The sequence below is a fragment of the Manduca sexta genome, chromosome 17 (genome assembly GCF_014839805.1).
Source record: "Manduca sexta isolate Smith_Timp_Sample1 chromosome 17, JHU_Msex_v1.0, whole genome shotgun sequence".
NCBI classification, from domain to species: Eukaryota; Metazoa; Arthropoda; class Insecta; order Lepidoptera; family Sphingidae; genus Manduca; species Manduca sexta.
The window spans coordinates 5,670,742-5,697,375 of record NC_051131.1 but is presented as its reverse complement, the minus strand read 5'-3'; the positions used below and the strand labels follow the sequence as shown (position 1 = coordinate 5,697,375).

At 32.6% G+C, this 26,634-nt stretch overlaps 3 protein-coding genes across 4 annotated transcripts; 2 read left to right on the top strand and 1 right to left on the bottom strand.

Annotated features, from left to right (window-relative positions):
- Window positions 1-1,652: 1,652 nt before the first annotated feature.
- Window positions 1,653-5,842, top strand: LOC115454597 (beta-alanine transporter). The gene is made up of 8 exons (XM_030183324.2): window positions 1,653-2,010; window positions 2,342-2,424; window positions 2,496-2,655; window positions 2,749-3,075; window positions 3,155-3,382; window positions 3,697-3,914; window positions 4,453-4,652; window positions 5,000-5,842. The coding sequence occupies exons 1-8, from the start codon at window positions 1,787-1,789 to the stop codon at window positions 5,156-5,158; spliced, it is 1,599 nt and encodes a 532-aa protein (XP_030039184.1). The 5' UTR covers window positions 1,653-1,786; the 3' UTR covers window positions 5,159-5,842.
- A 1,989-nt stretch (window positions 5,843-7,831) lies between these two features.
- On the top strand, window positions 7,832-12,257 carry LOC115454110 (BTB/POZ domain-containing adapter for CUL3-mediated RhoA degradation protein 3). The gene is made up of 3 exons (XM_030182858.2): window positions 7,832-8,275; window positions 8,829-9,088; window positions 9,236-12,257. The coding sequence occupies exons 1-3, from the start codon at window positions 8,110-8,112 to the stop codon at window positions 9,686-9,688; spliced, it is 879 nt and encodes a 292-aa protein (XP_030038718.1). The 5' UTR covers window positions 7,832-8,109; the 3' UTR covers window positions 9,689-12,257.
- A 313-nt stretch (window positions 12,258-12,570) lies between these two features.
- On the bottom strand, window positions 12,571-14,253 carry LOC115454099 (INO80 complex subunit B). 2 transcript variants are annotated; one of them, XM_030182846.1, is made up of 3 exons: window positions 14,089-14,253; window positions 13,644-13,996; window positions 12,571-13,564 (listed from the first exon to the last, which is right to left on the bottom strand). In XM_030182846.1, the coding sequence occupies exons 1-3, from the start codon at window positions 14,138-14,140 to the stop codon at window positions 13,022-13,024; spliced, it is 948 nt and encodes a 315-aa protein (XP_030038706.1). In that variant the 5' UTR covers window positions 14,141-14,253; the 3' UTR covers window positions 12,571-13,021. The 2 variants fall into 2 exon arrangements, with proteins under 2 accessions (XP_030038706.1, XP_037295690.1); XM_037439793.1 differs by having other exon boundaries at window positions 14,138-14,239.
- Between the last annotated feature and the right edge of the window lie 12,381 nt (window positions 14,254-26,634).

The window sequence follows — 26,634 nt, the reverse complement described above, 5'->3', positions numbered from 1 at the left end:
GGCGGTTGCTTGGTTCGCTACCCCTCTCAAGACTGACTCTGTTCCATGTCATTATATTGGAAACTCAGAATAATAATAATAACTAAAGCAGGAATTATTATATACTACGCGAACTCCATAATTACCTAATATTATAAAGTAGTAGTATTACTTTTATTTTCTTAATATTATTTCCACTTACCGTTTCTAGGCCTTATTCCGTCCCCGCCATTCGTAACCTCTGGCTGTAATACATACTAACCCTCTACTGGTTCTTAAATTTTACCTAAAATGAAAATGAAAATTGTGTTTTGTTTTATATTAACTTGTGATAAAAGATACTATACGGCAAGACAACCTATATGACAAGGTCTTTTGATTATAGTATTTTTAAAAGGTGGAAAGAAATAAAAGACAATTATTATTATCATTCTGAAAAACGTCAGGATCCTGCTCAAAAAAATCTAGAAGAATTCTTTTAGATAGTCGATACCGCGACTAACACCTATGTAATTGTTGTCTATTTTTTGTTATTATTTTTGCAGTTAATTTTTCTTTATATAATGAAACAAAGTTTAGAAGTATGAATTTTGAAGACTAGACTTAGCTTACTGCCCAAAGAGAATACGAATACTGTGTTACTGCCATGATCACCACTAATTTTCAACAGAGTTCTAAAAAGCAAAATAAATATTTACTTTCAGAAGGCACTAAGTAGTTAAAGATTCTTAGGTTAAAGAGTGCAAATAGGCTGTCGCCAATTTTCCGAGTTTTTTTAAAGTCAAAAAAGCTGTTTACCCTCGGTTCTCTGTATCTAAAACTTATAAAACTATATGTACAGATTCGATTACTTACTATAATTTAGATATCAACCGGTGAACATTTATATTTGAAAGTATGTAGAATAGCACTCATGCTCTATTTCATGAGGTCAGAAAGATTCGTAAATGCCCACATTGATTTTCAGAGTAATCGTAATTTACTATTTCTAGGGCGGTAGTCACTTTACTTGACGACCCACTTGTGCGCATGCCACCATTACTAGTTATAAAAGGAAAAATCGAATTAGTGGTTCAGCCGTAAGAAGAATTGTTAAAAGAAATTTGCTATTGTTTGGGATATGTTTGAAAGTGTAGATGTTTGTTAGAAGTAGGTAGTCGAAATTATTGCTGAACCATCGATATATATGTACTACGTGCTGGACGAATTTGTACGAAATTTGGCACTTGAATTGAATGGACTAACATAATGGAGACTACTTTCGAATCGGTAAAGTGCTAGTTATAATACAGTTTTTGGAAATAGATAAGGCTGGCGTCGTACATTTGGCGCTATGGATCGCTTTAATAATTTAGGGACTATTGTGGCAGGAAAGACTTTTCACGCGGGTGAACCTGCGACAAACTTTCGTAATAATCCTCAACAAATATTTTTGTATCTTTTATTTAATTGAGGGCTGGTGTTTTAATAGTTTGATAAAAGTTGTCAATAAAATAAATTATATTCTGATTGCATATAAAATTAACTTCATATATAATATACTTAATGTTTAATTTGTTCATGTATTTTATTTTGCAAATAACATTTATGTGTTACCTAGTGTACTTTTGTGTGAAAAAATCAGCCCTAAAATAGATAAATAAGTATACAGATTATATCATACACTTTATCTTGTCCGTGACGGATATAAACTTAATCTACGAATCTGTGTTACGGTATAAATTATAATATTAATGTATTATCGCGTTGTGACTCGCGACATCGCGTCGTGTCACCTAATCAGTAATCACTGTAATCAGTGGAGATAATGACCACCGATTCATTTTATAAACGCGCTCTGTTGGAAGTTGGGCAATATGGGAAATTTCAAAAGAAATTTGATTGTCTCTACAACATACTTTTATCTGTTTTGTGGTGTATGGCATATAATAACATAATATTGGCACTAACGGTTATTCCACACACGTGTAAACCTCCTCAAAAACAGGAAAATTTTTCTTTATTAACTGGAAAATATAAAGACATACCACCGTAAGTAGAATACAAAAATTATGTACATAATATATGTTTATATATTGGTATTTGTGGTATTTTGACCCGCACCGATGAATGAAAATAGAGATGCAACAATCACTCACATTTTAATGAGCTTTCACCTATTTTATTACCTTTAATATTAGGTAAACTCTTAAGTTAATCATGTTGCTATATCTGGAATTAATTCCAATCCGCTGCGATTCCATTAGCGTGTTTTTGAAAACGCACAAATAGTATGCTTATAATGAAACAATCATTTTATATTGTATTAATTATTTTTTTGTATTAAGTATATTTTAAGTTTTCAATATCTATTTTAAACCAGATTCAACCAATTCAATGAAACCATCGAGCTTAGTAGTTGTTTTATAACTTATATTACTACTCCCAACAACAACAAAACAACAGGTATAATTTGTTTTAAACAGATGTTCATATAAAATAACTACTTAGATATGAAGACAATTCTTAAATTTCAGAATGTAATGAATATACTTACGATAATACTTGGTATGGCAGTACAGTAACGTCTCAAAACAATTGGGTTTGTAATAATGAAATTTACATGGACAATGTATTGGCTTATAGCAAGATAGGCGAAACAATCGGGTCTCTATTTTTTGGGTGGTTTGGTGACACGTAAGTTGGGTTTTCCGCGACCATTATAATCTATATTATTATTAGTGTTGATGTTTTTTTTGCGAAACATAAAACTTGTTTTGTATATTTTAGATACGGCCGCAAACCATCTTATATAATCTCATTATCTCTTCTTATCACTGGACGCGCAATATCTTTGATTACCAGCCACTCTTACACCTTTTTTGTTACTGGGTGTATTATTGCTGCTTTCCCTTCGACATTTGCTTTGCAAAGCATATCTTTAATATCGATTGAAATATCTTCTCCTAAAAGGCGATCACAAATAGCAAAATATCGATTGATTGCATCCAGTTTTGGGATGTGTTTAATGCCTTTATTATATTGGTGGTTAAGAGATTGGAAGACATTTTTAATAGTTACTACAGTAACTCAATTACCTTATCTAATATTTTCTTGGTAAGTACTTATGTCTATAACCCCTAAGTACTCTGCCTAATTTAACAAAAATAATAATATTGGAATTATATTTTTTCAGGAAAATTATAGAATCTCCAGAATGGCTTTGGGTCAACAAAAAACCCAAAAAATGTATTAGGCAACTACGACACATAGCAAGAGTAAATAATGCTAGTTTAGAAAAAGACACAGAAAATAAAATTCTGTCCGAGTCTCATACCACGGGAAATGAAGAAGCTTTAGGGCCTTTGGAGCTGTTTTCTAGCAGAAGATTGGCAATTAACACTTTTTTGCAGTTGTGTTTATGGTAATTTTTACAAGTTATACGACCATATTAATTATATTTATATAATAATCACATTGTACACATACTGCCTTTATACGAAAGAATAATGGTGCATGAACGCTATCTGTTATACGGACTCATACTTTGTCGAGCTTATACCTATAGCGTACCTACATTATTTTGGATTAATAAACTTATACACGTTTTAGTTGTCTGGAAACTGGCGAAAAACATTTCATTCGTGATATTTTGTAGAAATGTGACTAGCTATGTAAGTAATATAATACTTATTTATAAATAATCTGTACCTCATATTTTATCATTTGTCTGTGCAGGGTCTCTGTCACTGTAAGCTACATCGTCAGTTTATTGAGTTCCGGTGAAAAATCAGATGGAAATCCTTTTTTGGAATTTACTTGGCAGGCACTTATAGAAGTACCAGCACATTTTTCTGCTGCATGGCTGGTTGAACAGTTGGGAAGAAGATATACAAGCGCGGCATCCTCTGGGTTCACATGTATTTTGTGGATGATACTTGGCTTGAGGGAATTGGGTAAAAATATTATTTTAATAAAATACCATTTGTTATCAATATACTTTCAATGAAAGTGGAAAACAAAAGTACAGGTCTTATTATTGGAGAAGTTGGATGGGACTTCTAGGTATAAAAATCGGGATTCGAAAGGTATGACTTATCAAATTGTAGGTACATATTTATACTAAAAATTGGCTTCTTTACTATTATTTTTTCTTAATGGAACCGCTACAATATCTCAGAGGGCTCTAGTTGATGAGATACTGGCAACCTCTGGCTTAGCAGCTTCAAAGACCTAAAATTGTAAATCGGGAGATGAAGTTGGGGGAAAAGAGAAAATGAAAGAGGGAGGTTCCAAGGATAGCAGGAAAGAAAAGGGAGGTGAAATTTTACCAAAATCTTGTAGTCATTACATTATGTAGGTTAGGTAACTACCTCTGTTTGCGACAATTCTTCTTTCGTATTTTCTTGTGCATGGCAGCATGTGCATGCATTCGATATGAACACAAAAATTGTCTCGAAAGTGATACCTAACCTATTGTTTATGGTGTTACAGATGTTTTTTCTTGGCTGAACCAGGGGTATATTGGCACAATAATTGGCATTGTTAATAGATTTTCGATTACTATAGCGTATTACACGATTAATTTGCTCAATATGGAGTTATATCCTACACGTCTACGGCAATCTGGAATGTCGTTGGGTAACATCGTTTCGGGCGGAGCGGCAGCGGTAGCACCTTATATATTGTATGTGGTATGTAAATTATCGAGTTAAAAGTCCCAATTTTTTTAAGAAGATAAATGTACTTTTAACAGCCTTTAATATATTGCCTCGGTGGCGAAGTAATATTGCGAGTACGGTTGAGTACCGCTCCGAGATGCTGGTTTTGAATCCTGGGCCGGGCAAAATGTTATTGAGTTTTTCTGCTTATAGTATCAGATCAAAATCTGGAATTTGCGCACGACATGGCGATAGGCTCGCTTCCAATTACATCTTACGTGGATGCCCCCGTTGAACTTCTGCCTACCTGTTCGGGGATAAAGAGTAATAAGTGTTTTAAGATATTTTGATAACCTATTAATGATAGCATGTTTTTTTAGGGTCATCGTCATGGAGTTTACGTTTCATCAGGAATATTAGGGGCAGTATCATTATTGGGTCTTTTGGCAGCGTTGTTTCTTCCTGAAACATCGAACATGGAATTACCGGAAACTTTAGAGGAAGCTCAACAATTTGGGAACCAGCCCCAGGAATTATAAGGACTCTTATGTTATGGAATTATTATGATCTTAGAGACTTCTCTCTTCTTCTATTTTACAGATCTTAGAGCGACCCATGTTCAGCAGTGGACGGCGATAAGCTAATTGATTGATTGGTTGTATATTACTTATCTATAATAAAGGAGGAGAAGAAATTGTATAATAGGGTAAATTTGTAGTGGTATTTTATCACCTTAAGATTAATTTGACACTTTTTTATATTTATTACACTCTTTTTGAAAAGTGTCTCAAATTAATCTTAAGGTGATAAAATACCACTACAAATTTTATAAAAAAAAATATTCAATCAATAAGTGCCATTATATTACGTTTAAATATTACATTTTTAATTTTCCCCCGTAAATAGACGAAAACGCTAGAGACCACGTTGCTAACGTCATCTCGACAATAAATATCAAGTAACAACGCTTTGCATGGAGAAAGAGCAAATTATTACAATTAAAATAAGCTACTATCGTTATCATTGGTGTGTTGTTCCTGAATGTAAGAATATTAATGTAAAAACGCCAAAAAAAATTTGGATTCAAGTACTAACCGATATAACTATGAAAAAAACTTGGTTTAACTTGCGAGAAGAGATCTAAATTTATTGTCCGAAAAATTTATCCATTTCAATAAATTAGAAATAAGTAGTGAACGCGTATTGACACTTCAAGTAGTTTACTGACTTGATGACGTCATGCCATGGCGGCACTCGTTTCGCATATTTGTTACAGATAAAAAAGTCAAAACTTTGAACTGAATTTAAAAAATTATTTTATAATTTTATGACCTGATCCCTCTCAGTAGTAGAGGAGGCCCGTGCTCAGCAGTGGGTAAGTATATAATACAGGGCTGATATTATTATTATTATTATGACCTGAAACTACTATTTTCCAATTGCTTTTTGATTGAACTAAGTATATTATTTCTGTGGCTTTTTTCTCACATACATAAAATATCCTATTATTCCATATTACGTACTTATAACGCATAGATTCATCAAAGAATATTAAATTGATATTATATATTTTATGTATTTTATTTCAAATGTTTATGTCCTACACAGGTTGAAAATGTTGTCAATAATGAGTATAATTGGTACTTACAGAATATATGATAAAAAGCTAAAAAGCTGGTTTTCTTTTCTTTAGCAACCATGACTAGTATTACTTTAGCATTGTACCTATATTTAAATACCAATGAAAGTTATTATTGTTATTTTTTTTGTATCTTTCTTATTTGAAATTTCAAGCATTCTTTTCATTTCAGTTCTGAATTTGTATAATTATCAAGTACCTATGTTTGCCAAGTTTGTATAAAGATACTTATTTTTTTATTGTTTCTTCTTTGTTATATAAAAGAGTTTGCAGATTTTAGTTTGTTAATGATTTTTTTTTTAGAATAACTGTTTTATTTGCCTGTAATTTGCAGTATCGGCTTCTCATGAGTTCTTGACTCTCATTATAGGTATCCCAAGATACAGGCATGTATTGCATTGTAATGCTTAAACTCATATATGCCAATTATTGTTCATGTACTTCGTAATGTTACTTATTATTTCTGTGTTCTTTTTGTTGCAATAAAGTTAAGTTATTATTATTAAAAGCATTTAACCTAATTTATGATGATCGAAATATTATTGGTTACACAGCAAGTTTTGCCATGGAAAATGTATTAAAAGTTATTGGGAGTGTTATTATTATTATAGATTATTATTGTCTTTATTTTTCTATCTCAGGCTAAAATGTTCTTCCATGGCGTTCAATTCCTCTCCAATTACATTATGAAAAAGGGCTCAACGGAGTCAAATTTAAACCTGCAGAATAAAATTCATTCATGTAACTCGCTAAGAATCTAGATAAATGCTGTGGACGCTTATCTGGCCTTTATTCCCGAAAGCTCCATCGCGAATTGTCCTAATGGACGTAGGGCTGCCATCACTTAAATTGCCGACGCCGCGCCGGATAAACACGGCAAAAATCCTGGACATTTGGGCGAAATATAGGTTTTTCCCCGGCCACCTGAAAAAATATTTGGCACTGGTGAGGGTGTTCGATCGTCGACTATTTTGCTGTACCTTCTTGTATGCGAGTTATTATGAATGAATTTTTAACTAAGATTTATTTCAATTTATCACTCATCTATAAAAAAATGGATTTCCTCTGACAACAAAAGTATCTGGACATTTTTTAAAAACCCCTGCCGGACGACTCCCGGATGCCCTTCAAACTTGGATGAATCCAGATAATTCCGGACGGACGGCAGCCCTTAATAGAGCCAATTTTATATCAAATATATAAGAAGTCGGATTTTGCGTTGTGGTCCGACCCTACGCGTTTGGTGGACGAGTGGGCAAGTTTTTCAGATTCTGAATTCAGAATGATATTGCGGCTGTATAAGCCCGGCCTAAATGTTAAGCATAGTGCAGATTGCAGAGGGCTTCGTATGAAAACATTAAGCCTTTGTTCTATCTGTGTGCGAAGTTTCCATCATTCCCATTTATCCTACATTTTCTGTGTTTAGTCGTTTCAAACATTTTCACAAACTTTTTTAATGTATTTTCTATGTGATCTTCTAAGAAGTTTCCAAAAATCTAAATATCTTCGCAATGTTTCGTATTTACAAGTCATAAAGATTCATAAACTTATCTTTCATAATCGAATGAATCTACTATCGTGAGGTAGTTTAATCGCCCATCACTACTTCCACTACCTACAATTTGAAAGACATCTAAGAATTATTGAATTTGAGTGATTTTTATAGTATTCTCCGAGTTTATTGTGTTTATCAGGTACTATATCCCATTGAAAGGATTGTTAGTATTTGAATGACACAAAATGTAGTATAAATACACAGTTGTCATAAAAAATAACGAAGGGAAAGAAATAGAGAAGTGTCAATTTTTAGTTCGTGTTGTGTTCTCTCGTCGTGCAATATAGCTTGATAAAATGTCGGGTGATCATAAAACATTGATAAAAGGAAGTCCCTCACAGTACGTTAAGTTAAATGTGGGCGGAACTTTGTTTTACACCACGATCGGCACGCTTACCAAAAGCGATAACATGCTGCGTACTATGTTCAGCGGCAGGATGGAAGTCTTGACGGATTCTGAAGGTACGATTTCACAGTTTTGTACATGAAGTACTCCTACGTAACTTATATCCTGTATCTAATATTATTGGCAAAAACCGGCTCCACCTACATACAGACTACTTGACTATGTAAGGCAATGAATAAGAAAGTATATATGATTTGTTTCAAGTGTTAATTGTTTTTCGTAGTATGTAGAAAATGCACTGTAAAACCAATAACTGAATATCAAAAATTAGCATTTAATTTTATCTCAACAAATATTGTACTTCCAAGGAACACATGATAATGATTCAAATTAACAGATAAGCAATAAAATTAAGATTGACCAGTAGTTTTTGATAAATAGAGGGATAGAAGATGAGCTACACTTTAAGAAGAGAGTTATATTTGTCATTTTGATACTACTATTGTCAAAAAAAATGTCTGAAAAGAAATCATGCATATTCTTAAGATGCATAGGTATAATTTTTTTTAAATGTATTTAACCATAGTATGATGAGACTATTGCCACATCACCAGTGTGACAAATATTTGCCATAATTCCTTTCAACATCCTGTGATTTATTTGTTTCAGGTTGGATACTCATTGATCGGTGTGGCAAACATTTTGGCACTATACTAAACTATCTCCGGGATGGAACAGTGGCATTGCCAGACAGTTACCGTGAAATCATGGAACTGCTAGCAGAAGCCAAGTATTTCCTAATTGAGGAATTAACCGACTCATGTCAGCAGGCTTTGGCTAAAAAGGAGAGAGAAGCTGAGCCAATCTGCAGAGTTCCTCTGATTACATCACATAAAGAGGAACAATTACTCATCATGTCAACATCAAAGGTATCTCATATTATATTATTGTTTATGAAAATGTTAGTAATCAAAACAAATTTTGTTCTCTGTACTTTAACATACATGTTTTATAGTTAATCAGCATTGATCTATTGTATTTTATTTTCTGGCATTTATGAAATATCCATTTTTCAGCCTGTTGTGAAGCTTCTAATCAACAGACATAACAACAAGTATTCTTATACAAGTACTTCTGATGATAACTTATTGAAGAATATTGAATTATTTGACAAGCTCTCACTACGGTTCAGTGGCAGAGTACTTTTTATAAAGGATGTTATTGGGTCAAATGAAATATGCTGCTGGTCTTTCTTTGGTCATGGGAAGAAATGTGCAGAGGTGTGCTGCACATCTATTGTATATGCTACAGATAAGAAGCACACTAAAGTTGAGTTCCCAGAAGCAAGGATTTATGAGGAAACACTGGGAATTCTATTGTATGAAAGTCGAAATGGTCCTGACCAAGATCTTATCCAAGCAACATCATCGCGTGGTGCTGTCGGCGGCCTCTCTTGCACCAGTGATGAGGAAGAGGAGCGCTCTGGTCTCGCGCGACTTAGATCAAATAAGCAGAATAATCAATCTTAGCGGTTACAGTCAGGCTTGGCACGCCTTCGCAGCTCGAAACGGACTAATGTCTGATACCAAGCTGACTACATTTTGCCATTTTGCTGGCTACCTTGTTTCGGTCTATAGACTTCACTAAACTGTGTCTATCTTTGTGAGTTTCTCCAATGCAAGCTCTCTCGAGGATGGTGTTATAAATGAGAAGTGATTTCAGCAAAGGGCATTTACTTTTGGAAAGTTAAAATGAAATGTGACACAATGGACTTTATTCCTTAGTAATATCTAGATGTCTTGTGATTAGTAAAGTTTTCAATAAAAAGAACCTATCTCTTACATGTCATTGAGAGTATAATTACTTATCTAAAAGAATAGTGACTGTGTGAAATGAACAATTTAAACAATAAATGTGTTGTATACGATTCAAATAAAATACAGTATTCAAATATGAGTATCTTAAAAAATATGCAGCAGTGAATTTTTATCACTAAGTCATAAATCTCTGTATATCTAGTAAAATATTGATGTATTATGAAAATTTAATACTAGCTAAGCTCCGTCTTAAATGGTGTAGGCTTTGCTGTATGTGCAAATTTATATAAATGTAAAAACACTACTTACATAGATAGCTCAAGAAAATTGCCAAATCAATGTTGTCTAGATGTTAGTGTGTCTTTATAAAGCTTGAATACATTAAATATCCTTGTTCATGAAATGTTAGTTCTTTAAAATCTGTGGGATGATGAATGTTAAAGAATGTATTCCTTTATAAAATCTATTTGAACTTATGACTGCTTTAAACATAATATAGTTAGTGTAGTATATTATGTCATTTGAAGACAAGAGTTTTACTCACCTGTATACTGTATTCATCAAACTGCTCTAGAATTATCCACTGTCATTATTTTTGCTGTTATTTTTTTTAATGAACATAATGATATTATATTGTATTGTTACTTAGTTGTTTGTGATGGAATTAACAGCATAAAGCGGTACCATGATAACACATAAAAACTTGTAATATAGTTGGTGACTATGATCCACTCGAGAAACGATAGTCAATCTAGTGTAGTCTATTTCACTTAAGGCAAATATTCAACCCAAAAAATATTTTTATGGGCCTCGTTGATATCCGAAGAGTTGTAATTTCTCATACCCTATTAATATTGTAATGAAAGTAATGGAATTTCACCAAAAATGAAATGTCATAGATTTAAAAAGTGGGTAAATTTAAGATTCTAGAACTGGCTGCTGAATACAAAATACAAAATAAGTAAATATTTATGAATGTAAAATGGGATATCGTAATATCATTCTTAAATAAAAAAAAAATATAGGTATTAAAATGCACCTTCTCTTAACATTGCCAATAGGGTAGATCAATGTAAAAAAAAAGTATCTTGCATATCTTGCAAATTAAGGCATTAATTGTGGATTGCTATAGATGTCTATATAATTAATATATATTATTATAACAATGTATGACTTATCATACTTATTTAGCAAAACATGAGTGATTGATGTGAGGCAGTAAAGCTTATAATTCTAGACATGGTCGGTTAATGATCCTATTTTGATGTTTGTAAACTTGTTAGTAAAAATCATTATCATAATGGGTCATATGTTAGACCTCGAATTCAAGTATTAACAAAAATTACAATGGAGTCTAGGTTAATAAAAATGTTTTATGAATCAAGTGGATAGCAATGTCTAGTCTGATTTTAACAGCCTGTTCAAAAGGAGTGGCTTTAAAAGAGCAACATTTCTTAACAACCTTTTAACGAGAACTAGTATCAACTTTGCTTGTGGCTCCGTCCACACTGAAATTCCTGGATGGAATAAAACTCGCATTGTGCACTCATTTATCATATAAAAGTAAATAATCAAAAAATCTATACATATGATTATTATGTACAGCCTACAAAATTGTGTTTTCGCAGTTGATCCATTAACTGCTAGAACAAATTCAAGTACACATATGTCTGCCTTAGGGTTTGTTTCTCAATGTCTGAGTAAATGTTTATCATCAAATAAAATATAGGGCGACCAAATATAAAAGTCGTGCTCCCGAACGAATGGTAAAAAAGAGTATGCATCACTGTCTGTTCCATATTTGTTAATCTGCGGAGAACATTCACTTGAACATTGTGAAACAGATCCTTAGTAAAATTCAGTAAGACAGGTGACAACCTGTTGCTTCTTCAATTAAGAATTTTTGTTATATGAACAGGATGCATATCCTATTGTTATACCTATGTATATTGTGCAGTGATAAGGGCCTCGTTTGCTGGAACTAGTCGGTACAATGTAACCCATATGTGGTTGCAATCCAAAACAAAATTGTAACTTATAGTTTTATAAAAGCTGCCAGGGATGCGAGAGGCTAATATATTTAGTAGTATTCAATATTCCATTTCACTGTACAAAACTTATCACATATAACTTATAAATGTAGTTAAGCATATTTATCAATTCAGGCAAGACTGGTTTCATATGAAACCTATATGATATGTAGTAATATAATTGAAATCTTTATAAAATTGCATATTACTGATTTTTTCTCTTTAAAATATATGCTCACTGTTTAGCTGTCTTTGATTGTTTTATTTTAATGCTTTCAAGCACATACATATTTGCTTGAAAATGTGGTATATTCTATAACCAAAGTATGCTAGTTGCAGATAAGCTCTTCGCAAATTGTTTTCCTTCCCAGTCCTTATTCCATACACCTACTACACATTCATTCGTTTAATAGTGTGGGTTGACCTGTCTTTATTAATTTTTGTAAAGGTCACTTCACCCACTGATGTGGAAATTTTTATAATAGAAGATTCCTATGGTTACAAACCAATCCAATCTAAGCATTGGTTAGAATTTCATGCAAATAGTAAAATGAAACAATTATCATTACAGGCTGATACAATCAGACAGTATAATCTATATTTATTTTAATAAGTTCCTCATACCCATCTTCACAAACATATTTTTACAAGTATGGCATTTAGATATGTTAAAACCATGTTTTACCATCAAACTGGAACTGTAACCAAGTGGGTACAATAAACAATTATAATATACATTGGGTACCACTAGATTAACATTACTTGCTGGTTACAAAGAAAACTCAGGACTAATCAGTGTACATAGTATTTACAAACTATAATAATTGATTGCTTATGTTTACATAAATGACATTAAAATAAAACTATTTTGCAGATTGTATTGCAGTTTTTATATTATAATTGTCTCCCAGACTTTCGAAGACTTCTCAGCCCTCTTGGTTGTGGGGCGGCGTGTTACTTAAAACTGCTATAAAATCTGAAAAATAGTTTTATTTTACAACTATAATAATTATTACTAAGAGGCTATAGTCAGTAGATTTTTTTTATAGCATTCTAAACTGCACAATGGTACTCCTGTTTTAGAGCAATTATATTTTTTTATGTTGGTGCATTCGGTAACCCCACATATTATTGGCTTCGGAGATTCAATAGGTGGCTTCTTCTCTAATGGGAAATCTTCTCCTGGTGGTAATGATAGTGTTATTTCATCATTATTGTTTCTATACACAATCATCGGCTCCTGCTTTTTAATAGGTTTGCCTTTAAGCATGTTTTTCAAATTCTTTGATTCTTGTTTTTTGAGAAGTCTGTCCATTGTTTTCTTTTTGTCTTTTTCTCTTTTTTCATCAGCCATTTGTTTCCTTTTCTGTGATTTCAAAGCAGCCTTTTGTATGGCTTCTGCAGTCATGACTTTCTCTTTATATCCTGATGGTAATGCAAGGAGCACTTCACCACCTGGACTGGTTTCTTTATCTGTGCCTCGTTCATACATTGCTCTTTGTCTTGCTGTCATCATTTTAGGATCTTTAGGTTTTATTTTCTTTAACTCTTCATCAACCTGCAAGGATAATTAAAATTAAATGAAAATAAATTATTAAAAAAAGTCAACAAAATAAAAAATAAAATTTGGGTTATACCTCTTCAAGTTTGCCAGATTTTATAGCATCAAGCCAGCGTTCTTCTTCACTTGATGTACCACTATCTCGACCTTTTTTCTTTCTTTTTGATGAGGCCTTTGGTGGAGTACTGGAAGAGGATCCAGGCATTGAGCGCCGCGAATCCGAAGAGGACTTCATTGTTTGAGCTTTGAGAATATCGGCAGCTGAAGTTCCTAATAAATCTTTACCACCTTTCATCTTCACTTTGAATGGTTTGTCGCCTGCATCTTCGTAAGATACGTCAATCGATGTGTCACTATCGAATTCATCGTCGATTTTTCTTTTTTTATGATGATGCTTGCGTTTTTTATGTTTTTTGTTCGATGGAGCATCTGAAATGATCAAAAATGGAATTCACCTTCAATTCGTCAAAAAAACAAGTGAAAAGTGTCGGAAAATGTATAACTCTATTATAGCAATTTACCAATGACGATTTCGTCTTCAGTGGTGCTCTGTTCGCGCTGTCTACGTACCATTATAATATTATATTTATGTAAATGTTTTCGATGGATGGATCACGGAATTGTTTTGCTTTTTTCTGTCATTACTGTCAGTGGTATTATCGCTTATCGTAGTGTCAGTCATAATCAATGTTGCCAGTTTTGAAATAATGTTTTTTTTTATTTTATAGTGAATCAAGTCCAATAGCCGGGCTAGGGCGGGTCGTAAGTCGTAACGTACATGTTCGTATCCTTTACATTTTATTTAGACTATAGAACTGCTTCTAAGGCATCGAATCGTAAAGAATTGTGATGGAATAAAGAAGAAATAAGTTCCACGATTTTTCTTGTGTTGAATTTCACGAAATACAGTATTTTTATACTCAACAGCTCTGAAAAATTTAACTAAGGTATGATTTTCTAACTATCTACCTAACCATTGCATCCGGGCTAATTTTCACCCTTACTGTTCAATACATATCCTTATAAATACTATTAAATAATTACTATACAGAGTCTATCCGGTGTTCCAATGGAAGCAGTATTTATGTAAAAATTATCGCCGCACTATTGCAGCTCTACGGTTGCAGCCCATAAAATGTCTGAGTATTAAACTTACACAAAAGAAGCAATAGTACTTACCTTATTCTATTGATTAAGCTTTCAAATATAACTGTTCATGGGCGCCGGTAGGGCGTGCACATGCATCTCCCTGTATAATCCTTACGGATCTGTATAATCTTAATGATATAATTTTATAATATCTAAGTATGTAGGTAATATTATGTTTTCGACTAATTTTCGATATAGGTACCTATGTAAATAGTAGATATTATCTACAATTTGTTGTCGTCGTAAGTATGTAGAGTCTTAACTTTTGAAAATTCTACAGATCTAAAAAAATGTTAGATACGGCTTGTCAAAAACACAAGAATAATACCTTACTCTAGGGGTTATAAATATACTCATTGTGGTGCATAAAGTGGACGACGCGATGCATTATGAATAATAAATACATACCTACCTATTACAAAAATGTTTGATTTGTTATGTCAGGTATATTATTGATATTTGATTGCAGAGATGCGTTAAAGAACGAAGGTCTAGACTTCAGACAAAGAGTCATGTTATTGATTACCAATAGTATAATTTTCCAAGTTTAAAAGTACTTAAGGCGATACCTCAAGGTCCATTTTCATACATTTTGTTTCACCTTTAATCTGAGTAACTAAACAAGTATTGGCAAATAAAGAATTTAAATTCACGTCTAGTTAGTGATTAGTTCTCGCAGTTGAAAGAAAAACGTAAAAATAATTAATAATCATGGATATTTCGGCCTTTAAAATTTAATATGACGAAGTTACACCTGTGACGAGTTCTCCTAGAGTAGTAGTAGTGGCATTAAGTAGCTTGTAAAAATAAATATACTTTTTATTAATATTTATTTTGTTCCAAACTTATACTGGTGTACTTATACTTTGTCTCTCATATGTGAGAGTTCGTCTGGGTAGGTACAACCGCAATGTCTATATTTGCCGTCGAGCAGCAGTGTGTTGTCACTGTTGTGTGTTGTCCGATTTGAAGGACATTGTAGCCAGTGTAGCGACTGGACATAATAAGACTTAATATCACCAACTCAACGTCTCATGTTTCCGGATGGCGAGCGCAGTGGAATACCAAACAATACTTTGTAATTCAAGGCGTTAGATGGTGTTCGTACTGTTTATGGGCGGTTGGTATCACTTACCATCAGGTGAACGGCAAGCTCGTCCCATCATTCAAACCAATAAAAAAAACCTTTTTCATTTCACATCTATGGAGAGATAACTAAATCATTGTAAAATGTTATCTTCAAGAAGACAAGTATGTGTTTTCATTTAATAGGTAGGTAAAGCCATATCATAATAACTGTATAGATTGAAGATGTACTTGTTAAGATTTAAAGCATCTTGTTACTTTACAGTAAAATGGAAATACATAAACCCTTTGTAAAGTTACCTTTCCCGTAAACAGTTTGAGCATAGTATTTACTACAATATTTCACTCTGAACGTTAAACAGGCGTGACATGGTGTAGTTGAAGACGATAGAAGTTTACTAATGGTTCCGGCACTCTTGTACGGTTTAAATTGGACACCGGACTAAAGTTAGCTATGTGAAAGTCTTTGAGAAATCCAGAAATAGTAACTATAATATACAATAGTAATGTGCAACAACTTGATTAGTAATAGGACTAAGATATTATTTAATTAGAGGTTATTTATTATTTCTAAATCACTTAGTAGGTATTAGTATTTTTCTCTACCAATAGTATAAAACTTTATATAGGATAAAATTACAATGACTGCCTCGAAGAGGTAATGATGACAATACATTTGTTTACTATATCTAGTATATGAGGTGTTAGTTTGAGTCTTCGGGCCGGGAAAAGTTGAGTTTATGTACTCAGTATAATTCCGGAATCTGGAATTGTGCCAGGTAAATGCACTGAAATGAGAAAAAGGCATAATAAATATTTATGAATGAAAATTAGTGTGTTATGAAATTTGTCCATACTAGGTAAGTATTTATCCTTATTATTTTAGATAAACAAAGTTGCTAAAAAATGTGGATACTGGATATCGAGAGCTATAATTTCTTCAATCTTTGATCAAAATGTTGCAGGGTTCTTTCCGAATATCAAAATGGTTAGCGTGAAATCGCACAGATTCTCAATAGGATACACCTAATGCCTTAATGTTTTCTTTCTAATCAAGACGTAGGTATACTATGATTTACGGACACAACGGCATATCCGCATTGAAAACCTAGTTAATAATAAAAATTTCGTCTTGTAATTATCTTATATCAGTAAACACAATATTTCTTTGCTTAACTTTAAACAGTGGACGTACGGAGCGACATAGTAGTAAAATAACGACCAAGCTCCTTAAATAAACATTAAAAAATAAAAAAAAACTTAAACAGTGATAGTATCGATATTAAGATTGTGTGACCGAAGAAAGCCCGGTTCCTAACAAGGCCCATTGTCCATGATTTTTTTTGTGACATAATGCAAATCATACTACGATTTTATGTTAGCCCTTTTATTATAAAATTAAGTATATGTTGCAATTTAATCAAGGGTTTTCTTTATATTTCTTAATGAAACTATTTTAAGTAGATTATAAAATTAAGTGGGCCATTAATGATTCCTTTACCATAATAAATATTGTTCATAGTTGTGAATGTTTAGAACCATGTAGGTATGATTGATAAGCCGCAACAGACTACTCATATGTAGGTGGAAATAAGTGTAAAGTTGGAAGGTACATTTAAAAAAGAATAAGGGTTTATGTAAATGGACAGCACTGTCTAAAATCCTGTATAGATAAGTAAGTACCTACATAAAATATATCGTCGTAGTTATGTTCAGGCGTGTACCTGAGTGGGAAGTTTGTATATATTTCCGACGCTGCCTAGAGACTTGCAAGCCGTATATTGCATAATTAACAATATGTTTCCGTAGTGTATTAATAAATCTATTGTGTATTCGCTTGCTCGTTCAATGCCACTGAATTTTCTCGGTTCGTTGGGTCGCGCGAGGTGCGAGAAAGGTCAATTCAACCGAACAAATGACACATAAGTGTTGAATTTACTGGAAAATTTGGACCCATAGCTGTTTAGGTATCTATTGCCGATTTACGTTAAAAATATTAAGATCATCAAATACCCAATTAAGCAATTTAAAAAAAAAAATTGAAATTAGAAATTGGAATAATATAGACCTCGTTATAAAATTGCATGTTTACATTGTGTAGGATATATAATACAGCTTTTTATACAACAGAAATACCTCTCGAACAGTTCTTCTGCCTTCTACTAACTCCTTCCTCTTTTACCGGTAAAAATGAATCTTTCACAGAATACACACTAGTAGAGTAAATGCGTTATACTCGTAAGGATATTCTTAGATAAAATTCAGAATTTTAAACATAAATCAGCGTATGGGACTATACGGCTAGTCAAATTCTTTAATTAAATTACCGTTTTAAAAATAATCTATACTGTCTGAAACGTGTAGTTTTAAGATTTTGTTAAAAACTACACACAGTGTGGATCACATAGTTTCAAATAGAGACAATGGTCAATTTCATTTTAATATAATGGAAAAATCACCATTTAACTTTGAGTAATATTTATCAATGTACTGAGCTTATAAAGCTAGCAAAAAAAATATATCGTGTAATTGCGTAATCGAACAATGATTCTCTTGAATATGTGCGTGGGAGTTCTTTCATGGCAAGCGAATGGGGGGCCGCGGGGAGGCTGAGGCATATTACGAGCCGCTGGTTGTAAGTACATTCGAGTTAAAAAATTCTCGTCAAGAAATGCTGATGGTCCATATAAAAGGCTTGTTCCCTATATGGCGCGTTTACTCTATTACTATCAAATACCCGTAATATTAAATCTTATAATTCCCAGTGATTTTTCAGTATCATTCTCCGGTAATTCTTAAATAGGTACGATAATGCTTGTCCTCTATCAGTTTACGCTAGAATTATCGTGATCCTTTACAAAAGGAACATCCTAACTAACCAACTTAGCCGGCAACAGAGCGTGTTTTAGGTTATTTTGTTGAGCTAGGATAAAAATTTCCGGTTGACGCTTTACATCCTTAATATAAGTACCTATAATACATGGTCTTCTCCTTTTAGCGTGAATAAACAATTAAGTATGCATGTGATTATGGTGACCGCCGAGACTCTCCTTCGATGATTATCATATCACTTTAATAATCAAAAGGTATAGAGAAAAAAGTCACATGGTGGGTGTGACTCAGTCTCTTCTAATACAAAACGTTTTTTGAAAAATAATGACCTATCTATGGATTTTAAAACGCAGAGTAGTATTTAATAATCATTACTTCCCTAAGTAATGATTATTCAATCAGTCAACAGGTTTAAATTATCGCAATAGGTTGGCTCGGCTGCAGTGTTGAATTAATTACGAACTTCTGAACTAGCAGTAGCTTAAAAAATCTGAATAAAATATATAGTTATAATACTGTTAGGTTACTATCAACACTTTTATACATTATGAACCGGCAGTCATCTATATTTTATGATCAAGTAGGGATAAAAAACCCTCGTTAGCAGCGAGCACGTTCAAAAAGAAATAAATCTATTAACTACATAACATTTTGTTTTTTCCTTATTGAGATTTCTATCGCGTCGCATTGTTTGGCTAAAAGGCAATCAAAAAATCTCGTCGACAGAATAAGCTGTATGTAGATCTCGCTTTTATTGGATGAAGGCCTTTTCGACAAGATGGCTATTTTCCTAAAAAACATGAGATTGACGACGTAAGTAACATTTTAACTGCGCAATCCCATTAAGAAATAGGAGTGCTCGCCATTTCGCGTCTTTTGCTTTGACAAAAAGTTGTCTCGGTGTCTGGCTGCTTCGTTTTCGTGTTATTTGCTTAGTGTTAGGTTATTTTGCACACAATACCTAGGTAGACACAAATAGTCTTCTAGCTTTGTTGTATTTATTATTCCCCGTACAGAGCAAATTTGTTTTGATAATGCTAAATAGGAAATATTTATTTAAACATATAGGTAAGGTGTTTGCCATATTATGTGGTGTTAACTACCTCACCTCAATATTATAAGGTATCTGACCACACATAACGTATTATAATCTTATTTTCTCTTTTATTTAATTGAATTCCATTCAGCAGTTAATGAAATAACTTCTAACAAATATTAAAAATTCAATTACGAATTTTCAGAATTATATTATTCTGATAACCATCTCAAAGTACTTGGTAAGTAAATATATTACGTATAATCGTAGCACTTCAGTGTCTAATCCAACGTCCTGGCTCAGGCATAATAATCTTTTTCAGTACAACCCCTTTGAGTTGATAATGGAGTCGTTTTATCATGGCCATGTGTAACGGTTTGAATTAGTCCCACCTGCCCAATTCGAGTGGCTTGTGTTTATGCGACCTATAAACGCTAACGTTAACAAAGTATGGCCTAAATATTGTGTGCAATATTTTATAGGTCGTTACGTCTCGCTTTCGTGTAGGTTATAATATTAATTTATAATATTATACTAGGTAAAAAAGAAATAAACCTGTGTCGCGTTATCAGTTCCAATTTTGAATAAATGATTATTTAATGCAATTGTTAGCTTCCATTCACACAAAAACACGACTGATCTGATACAAGTCTTCGCGAAAATAAAACTAACAATTCAAAGTGCAGCAACCTTTTATTTTGTTTGTACCTTGATTTTTCGCATCTGAAACAGATTCCTTTGACGTCATATCACTTCGTTGGAAGCTCACCTGATGTCACGATCTGAAATGCAATAGAAACGCAAACGGCCCGTCGAAGTTCCTGAAACGTGTAAAAATAGAAAATCAAAAAGTTATTTAGTTTCCCGATTCTTCGCCGGACAAACTTTGCAATGAACGAACAAAAACCCGTTTCATTATAAATACACCTTTGCTGTAAATTTAAGCGATAATGGAGGATTAAAACGTAATTGTATGCTTGTATTAAATTATAATGTTTACAGGCATTTTTCGATTAAAAATTATACTTAAATCTAAAGTTGTGTGTTTGATATCTTTACTTTTCATTTCACAAATTATTCGCGATTTCCATTACGTTAGTGTCTAAGCTTTATCGCTTTTATAATATGTGGCGCCAATAATTTATGATCTACTTATTTTTTTAATTTAAAAAGTGACAAAATTGATTATATACGGCTATGGCATTATTTCAAACATATTGGGCATAGATATTTATGCTAAGAAAATAAATAGGTTGTTGCGTATCTTTTAAAGCCACTTTTGAACTAGATTGAAGTTTTTCTTACAACGAAAACTACTACATCGTAGAATATGGTTAAATATTTATTTTAGTTTAACGTTTTCTCACTCTGTTGGTGGTTTATATTTGTGAGGAAATGAACAGCGAGGGTAGGGTATCAATCTAAACGGATTTGCCGACTTAGCTGGTCCTTGTTAGGTCGGTAAATATTGTCCGAATGTGATATTACGGACGTGGTTTGTGGGCAAAAATTGTTTTTGGTTTTGCTTCGTTAATAAACTAGGATTTTCTCTAGGGCATAGCTGATCCCTCAACAATGTTATAAATTAGAGAAAGTTTTATTTCCAGTTGGGTCGTTGAAGTTACACTAAATTATGCTGGTGGACGTATCATATTTTGAATTTTGGCATTTTACTTTAAATATATAAAAGTTCAAACATAATATATAATTATATATTAAGTATGCAACGATGCTGGTGGTTATTATTAAAATAAGAATGATAGAAGACATTGAATTAATTTTGTAATAGTCACCATTTAAATTTAAAAGTATTTGATACGCAACAATAAGGACTGTCTTCAATATATATTTAACACTTGATGTATAACATTTGATATTGTACCTGTTGTTTAATCTGTGAGAATATTTTTATTTAATTTCTGCATAAGTATTTTTAAATTGAAATGTATCTGAGTTTCTTTCCCAATTTCCATTGTATGGCCGACCCAACACAGTATTTTTGAAAATAGATTTGTTTTGGATCTTTGTAAGAAGGTAAACAATTTTCAGGAATCCAATTCAAGTGGTTTGAGGTCGAAATTGATAATTTAAACAGAAGGTGATCTTACTGTTCATACTCTATGTTATAAGCTGACAAAACGTTAAGCGTGTTTGTTAAATAATAATATAAAAAATAGATTTTATATCCACCGACCTTGCCACGCTATGACAGTACAGAATCCTCAGGTAGTCGATCCATTATTTATATGGAAATTACATATGCACATGATTTGCACGGTCGGGCGGGCGGCACGCTGTTCCGATTTGATTATCGACTCTGTCAGTTAATTAACTCTTTTACGTATATCTATATACAGTAGACGCTTTTTACGCATTTCATTCACATTACACACGTCAGGCTAAAAATTAGGAATTTATTATTATATCAGCATTAAATTACTGACGAATTGCGAGCTATGCCTTTTCTTTAGGTTTGCCTTTTCCTTTATTACGCTTGACTTATTGATTGACAGAATCATAGAATTATATTATTATTGACATTACTCTTTATTTTAAAGCTCCTTTCGTACATTAATATATATTTTCTTTAATAAAAAATAATGCATATAAAAGTATTTATTTATTATTATTACGATAATGGAAATATTTAGGTTTTACTTACTTTATCGATCACTCATAAATTTATTTATATATCATTAATCTATACTTATAATAAATCTGTAGAGAGGTCAATTCTGTACATGAAATATATTTCCAAAATAACTATCAGGGGGTGATTAGGGATCGATACTGATGCCAAAAATGCAATTAGTAAAATTTTTGTCTGTCTGTCTGTCTGTCTGTCTGTCTGTATAACCGTTATAGAAACAAAAACTACTCGACGGATTTTAACGAAACTTGGTACAATTATTTGTCATACTCCTGTGCTGGTTATAGTATACTTTTCATCACGCTACAATTAATAGGAGCAGAGCAGTGAAGGGAAATGTTGGGAAAACGGGAGAAGTTACTATATTTTTTAAGCTTCCGTCGCGTGTGTAACCTTAATGGTTAAAGCTACACAGAAATCATGTATGAATGTTCTCCTTAAAATTATGTAAAAAATATCCCACGACAGCATATGTCTATCTTTTATGGTTGACTCACAATAACACGTGTAACTCCCGATAGCTTAGCAGTTCGAAGCTTTCTCATTATATTTGTCTACTCTTACGTTTATAACACTCTCAGTCATCCCTCATTAAAAAAGTTAACATTATTAAATATTCCATAAAAAAGAACCATAGAAATCGGTATAGAAACACCAAAGTTATACATGAAATACGCTAATAATAAGCCATCATGCGTGAATACTGAATCATGCTATAAGGATTATTTTTGTATATATATAAGGTCGCGAACGCACAGGCAGGCGGCTTGCTTGGCACCTAGAGGCTAGCGAATCACCTAGCGAGTAGCTTCGTAAAACGAACATTCTCGAACGTTCGCGACCGGCTCCATTTTTGAAGTCCGAAATCCACGCGGGCGAAGCTGCGAGCGGAAGCTAGTTTAACATAATATTATAATAGTGAAACTGTTTTGACTAAAAAATATAATTCTTTTCCCTATAGTAATCGCTACAGAACCCTACACTGAGCATAATTAGACATGACTAGGGTTTTAGCGTGTGTGTAACTTTTTTGTGAAAACTATCTAAAATTACGTAGGTAATTTCTGGCATTCATATTTTAATTGTGTTTATTTTATTTTGCAAATAGAAATTTTAACGTTTAGTGGTTTTTATTTATATAGTGTGGTCAGTATGTTGATGTTTACCTTGGTAATTTTATAAATAATTCATGACACTGCTAATTTTTGCCACAATGCCACAAATCACAGAAGTGGAGAGATAACTATATAATACATTAATTAAATTGAAGAAATTGAATGTAAGAAATCTAAGATTATATAGAGTGGACAAGATTGTCAAGCAAAAATGCATGTGCGTTGGTTACTCATTTTACTGTGAAATAGCAAAACACCAATGTAAAATATTTCACATTCTTTCCACATTGTGATTTAATGCGCATATTAGTATATTTTCTGTGAATATGTTATTTTTGTATTAATATCCAACGCTGTGACATATTGTCACATTCTAAAAGAAACAACGACTTATTACAAATTTGTAATAGCTTTTGGCGCACAGATTAGGTCCTGATATCCGGTCTATACTAATTATACTGGTTAATGTTTTGAACTGAATAGTAATGATTTTAAGTATTATAATTTTAAGGTTATAGGGAAAAAATTACATGCATGTCGGTTATTAAAGTGTAACGCCATAAAAAATTGTAAGTTTATTCTTTAAAAACAGGACCCTAAAGTTGTCACCTAGGATGCATCCTCAAAGATGGCGGACAAGGCTCGTAAGTGTGTGTCGTGGGGCTGCAACAATACTGTACACACTTCAGACGATTTTATATTGTTTTATTTTAAGGATTGAGACTTCTACGTCGTAACTTGCAAGAAAAGATAGCGAATACAGCGACGGTATAAATACGTAAACTTATAAGTATACGTTAATTTGACTGCAGATAAACTGCGTAATATTATATTATGAACTTAAATTAACTCTACCGACTTATATAAATAAATAACGAAAAGTAAACTCGATAGTCGATACACTTGCTTTTCAACTTCAATTTGATTTTTTATGCTTTATTAACGTCTTCTGTGTGGTAGAAGTATACGAACAATTCAATAATTCAACTAATTATTTTCTATATTGTAGGATGTAGCATTCTTTATATGTTTTTCTTGGAGCGTAAAATGAGAGTAAATAAGTACCTACTGGATTCGTTGGTAAATATAGTGGGAATTTTCGTCCTTCAACTGTCGCCAGACTTATACACGCTTGTCTAACGGGATCTATCTGTCTCAGAAACTTGACTTATTGCCTGTTAGTCCTTAGTTGTTAACTATATTATATGTTAAAAAACCTTGTATGAACCTTCATTTATAAGAAACAAAAAAAACGATGTGTGTACTTTCCCGGAATAAAATATTATTATTAGATATAACTGCAATTGCGAATCAGAATGGTATATCTAACGATTATCAAAAACTAAATTGTCAGAGTCAAACCCGCTTCGAATTCACAAAATCATCCATTAAACTATAGGCATGTTTTTGTAAGTTATGAGCAAAAATACATTGTTTATTATAAGAAACATGGCGTGTGGGTTGCGTGTACCGGACAATTTTCACAGTCATGCGACGCTCGGGTATGCATAGCCATAGTGTTTATGGCTTTAACTACCCATAGGAACCTCCTTACATTGAAGAGAAGAAAGCGATACAATAAGGCCCTATAATTTTAGAAATTCTAATTAAGAACTTGGGCAAGGTTTTATAGTCTGAACTCTCAAAGGAGTTGTAACATAAATTGTTTGCGTTTAGCCTGTTTGTTATAGTATTTTCCTGTAATCTATACTATTATATAAAGCTGAAGAGTTTGTTTGTTTGTTTGTTTGTTTGTTTGTTTGAACGCGCTAATCTCAGGAACTACTGGTCCAAACTGAAAAATTCTTTTTGTGTTGGATAGCCCTTTGTTCGTGGAGTGCTATAGGCTATATATCATCACGCTATACCCAATAGGAGCGGAGCAGTAATGGCTAATCTCAGGAACTACCGGTCCAAACTGAAAAAATCTTTTTGCGTTGGATAGCCCTTTGTTCGTGGAGTGCTATAGGCTATATATCATCACGCTATATTCAATAGGAGCGGAGCAGTATAATTGATATAAGTTATAGTTCCCTTGGAAGGCTTCGCAGATTCCGTGTAAAATAAAATCTAGTTAACAATGTTCAAAATTTTAATACACAACATATGGGTTGGGTCGGCAAGGGATTTTATTTTGTTTATTTTACCCTTGTGGCAAACATATAGGATGTTGCGAAGTTTAAAATATACCTATAGGAGTAAAAGTTATTCGTTGGTTCAGATTCGATTGATTTATTTACTGTGTGAAAAGATTAATTTTCTGTTTTATAATACGTTGAGTGTACAAACGTGGGTACTTGTGAACATGGAGAAGGATATTATAGAATATTATATTACTATCCAACAAAGAAAAATTTGGACAAGCCCAGGAAAATACATTTGTTTCGATTTATTAATTTTGATAAGATTACAATAAGGCCATTAAATTTAGGATCAAAAATAAACCTGATGAAAATTATTTAGAAACCATGTTAATGCCAAAGATAAGTTTGATATATATAAAAATCATCAAGTGGTTTTATTATTCTCTCCTAAATAATTTGTTCGATAAGCAGCTAGCCACAAGGGCGTTATTATGAAAGGAAGTATGTGAAGGACTGATTCAAGAGAAAGGTTTATGTGTAACGTTAATGAATCAATAAAGTTCTGTGCGACAGAAAAAAAAAGTAAAATAATATGCTCTGTTACCCGTGCGAAGAAGGGCTGGATCGCTTTTTATACTTATTATGATTATTCTCTACATTTTAAGGTACAAATAGAAGATAAAGATAGAATTTTTAGATAGAAGTAGTTTCTTTTTAAATCATTTAATTTCATTTCAGAAAAAAAATGTAAAGGATTTCGTATTTTTTATACTGTTACTAATATTTTTTACTTTATTACGAAAGTAGACCGGTGATTTCAAATCAGATATGAATATTCCGGGATTCTAAATGTGAGACGCTAGAAAGGTTTAATCAGTGGTACACATCTAGTATGAAGCACTAATGTATTACCTTGCTATATTAAAAGTATTTCACGAGTATTTGAAGTTGGGGGTATATTGATTCCAAAATATGGATAATAAGTACATATATTATTATTATTCTCATTATTTATTATTCATTCATTCAAGTCTTATGTCCTCTAGAAGGGGCAGCGGACATCCACAGTGATTATCCCGCACGGTTTTGAGCTGCCTGCTTGATTTCGCTCCAAG

Bases quoted from the DNA above. Each gene is read 5' to 3' on its own strand.
- LOC115454597 (XM_030183324.2), top strand. From the start codon at position 1,787: ATGACCACCGATTCATTTTATAAACGCGCTCTGTTGGAAGTTGGGCAA. The intron at 2,425-2,495 runs GTATAATTTGTT...CTTAAATTTCAG, and splicing joins CAACAACAACAAAACAACAG to AATGTAATGAATATACTTAC. The intron at 2,656-2,748 runs GTAAGTTGGGTT...TGTATATTTTAG, and splicing joins TTTGGGTGGTTTGGTGACAC to ATACGGCCGCAAACCATCTT.
- LOC115454110 (XM_030182858.2), top strand. From the start codon at position 8,110: ATGTCGGGTGATCATAAAACATTGATAAAAGGAAGTCCCTCACAGTAC. The intron at 8,276-8,828 runs GTACGATTTCAC...TATTTGTTTCAG, and splicing joins AGTCTTGACGGATTCTGAAG to GTTGGATACTCATTGATCGG. The intron at 9,089-9,235 runs GTATCTCATATT...TCCATTTTTCAG, and splicing joins TCATCATGTCAACATCAAAG to CCTGTTGTGAAGCTTCTAAT.
- LOC115454099 (XM_030182846.1), bottom strand. From the start codon at position 14,140: ATGGTACGTAGACAGCGCGAACAGAGCACCACTGAAGACGAAATCGTC. The intron at 13,997-14,088 runs GTAAATTGCTAT...TGATCATTTCAG, and splicing joins TGAAGACGAAATCGTCATTG to ATGCTCCATCGAACAAAAAA. The intron at 13,565-13,643 runs GTATAACCCAAA...TTATCCTTGCAG, and splicing joins AATCTGGCAAACTTGAAGAG to GTTGATGAAGAGTTAAAGAA.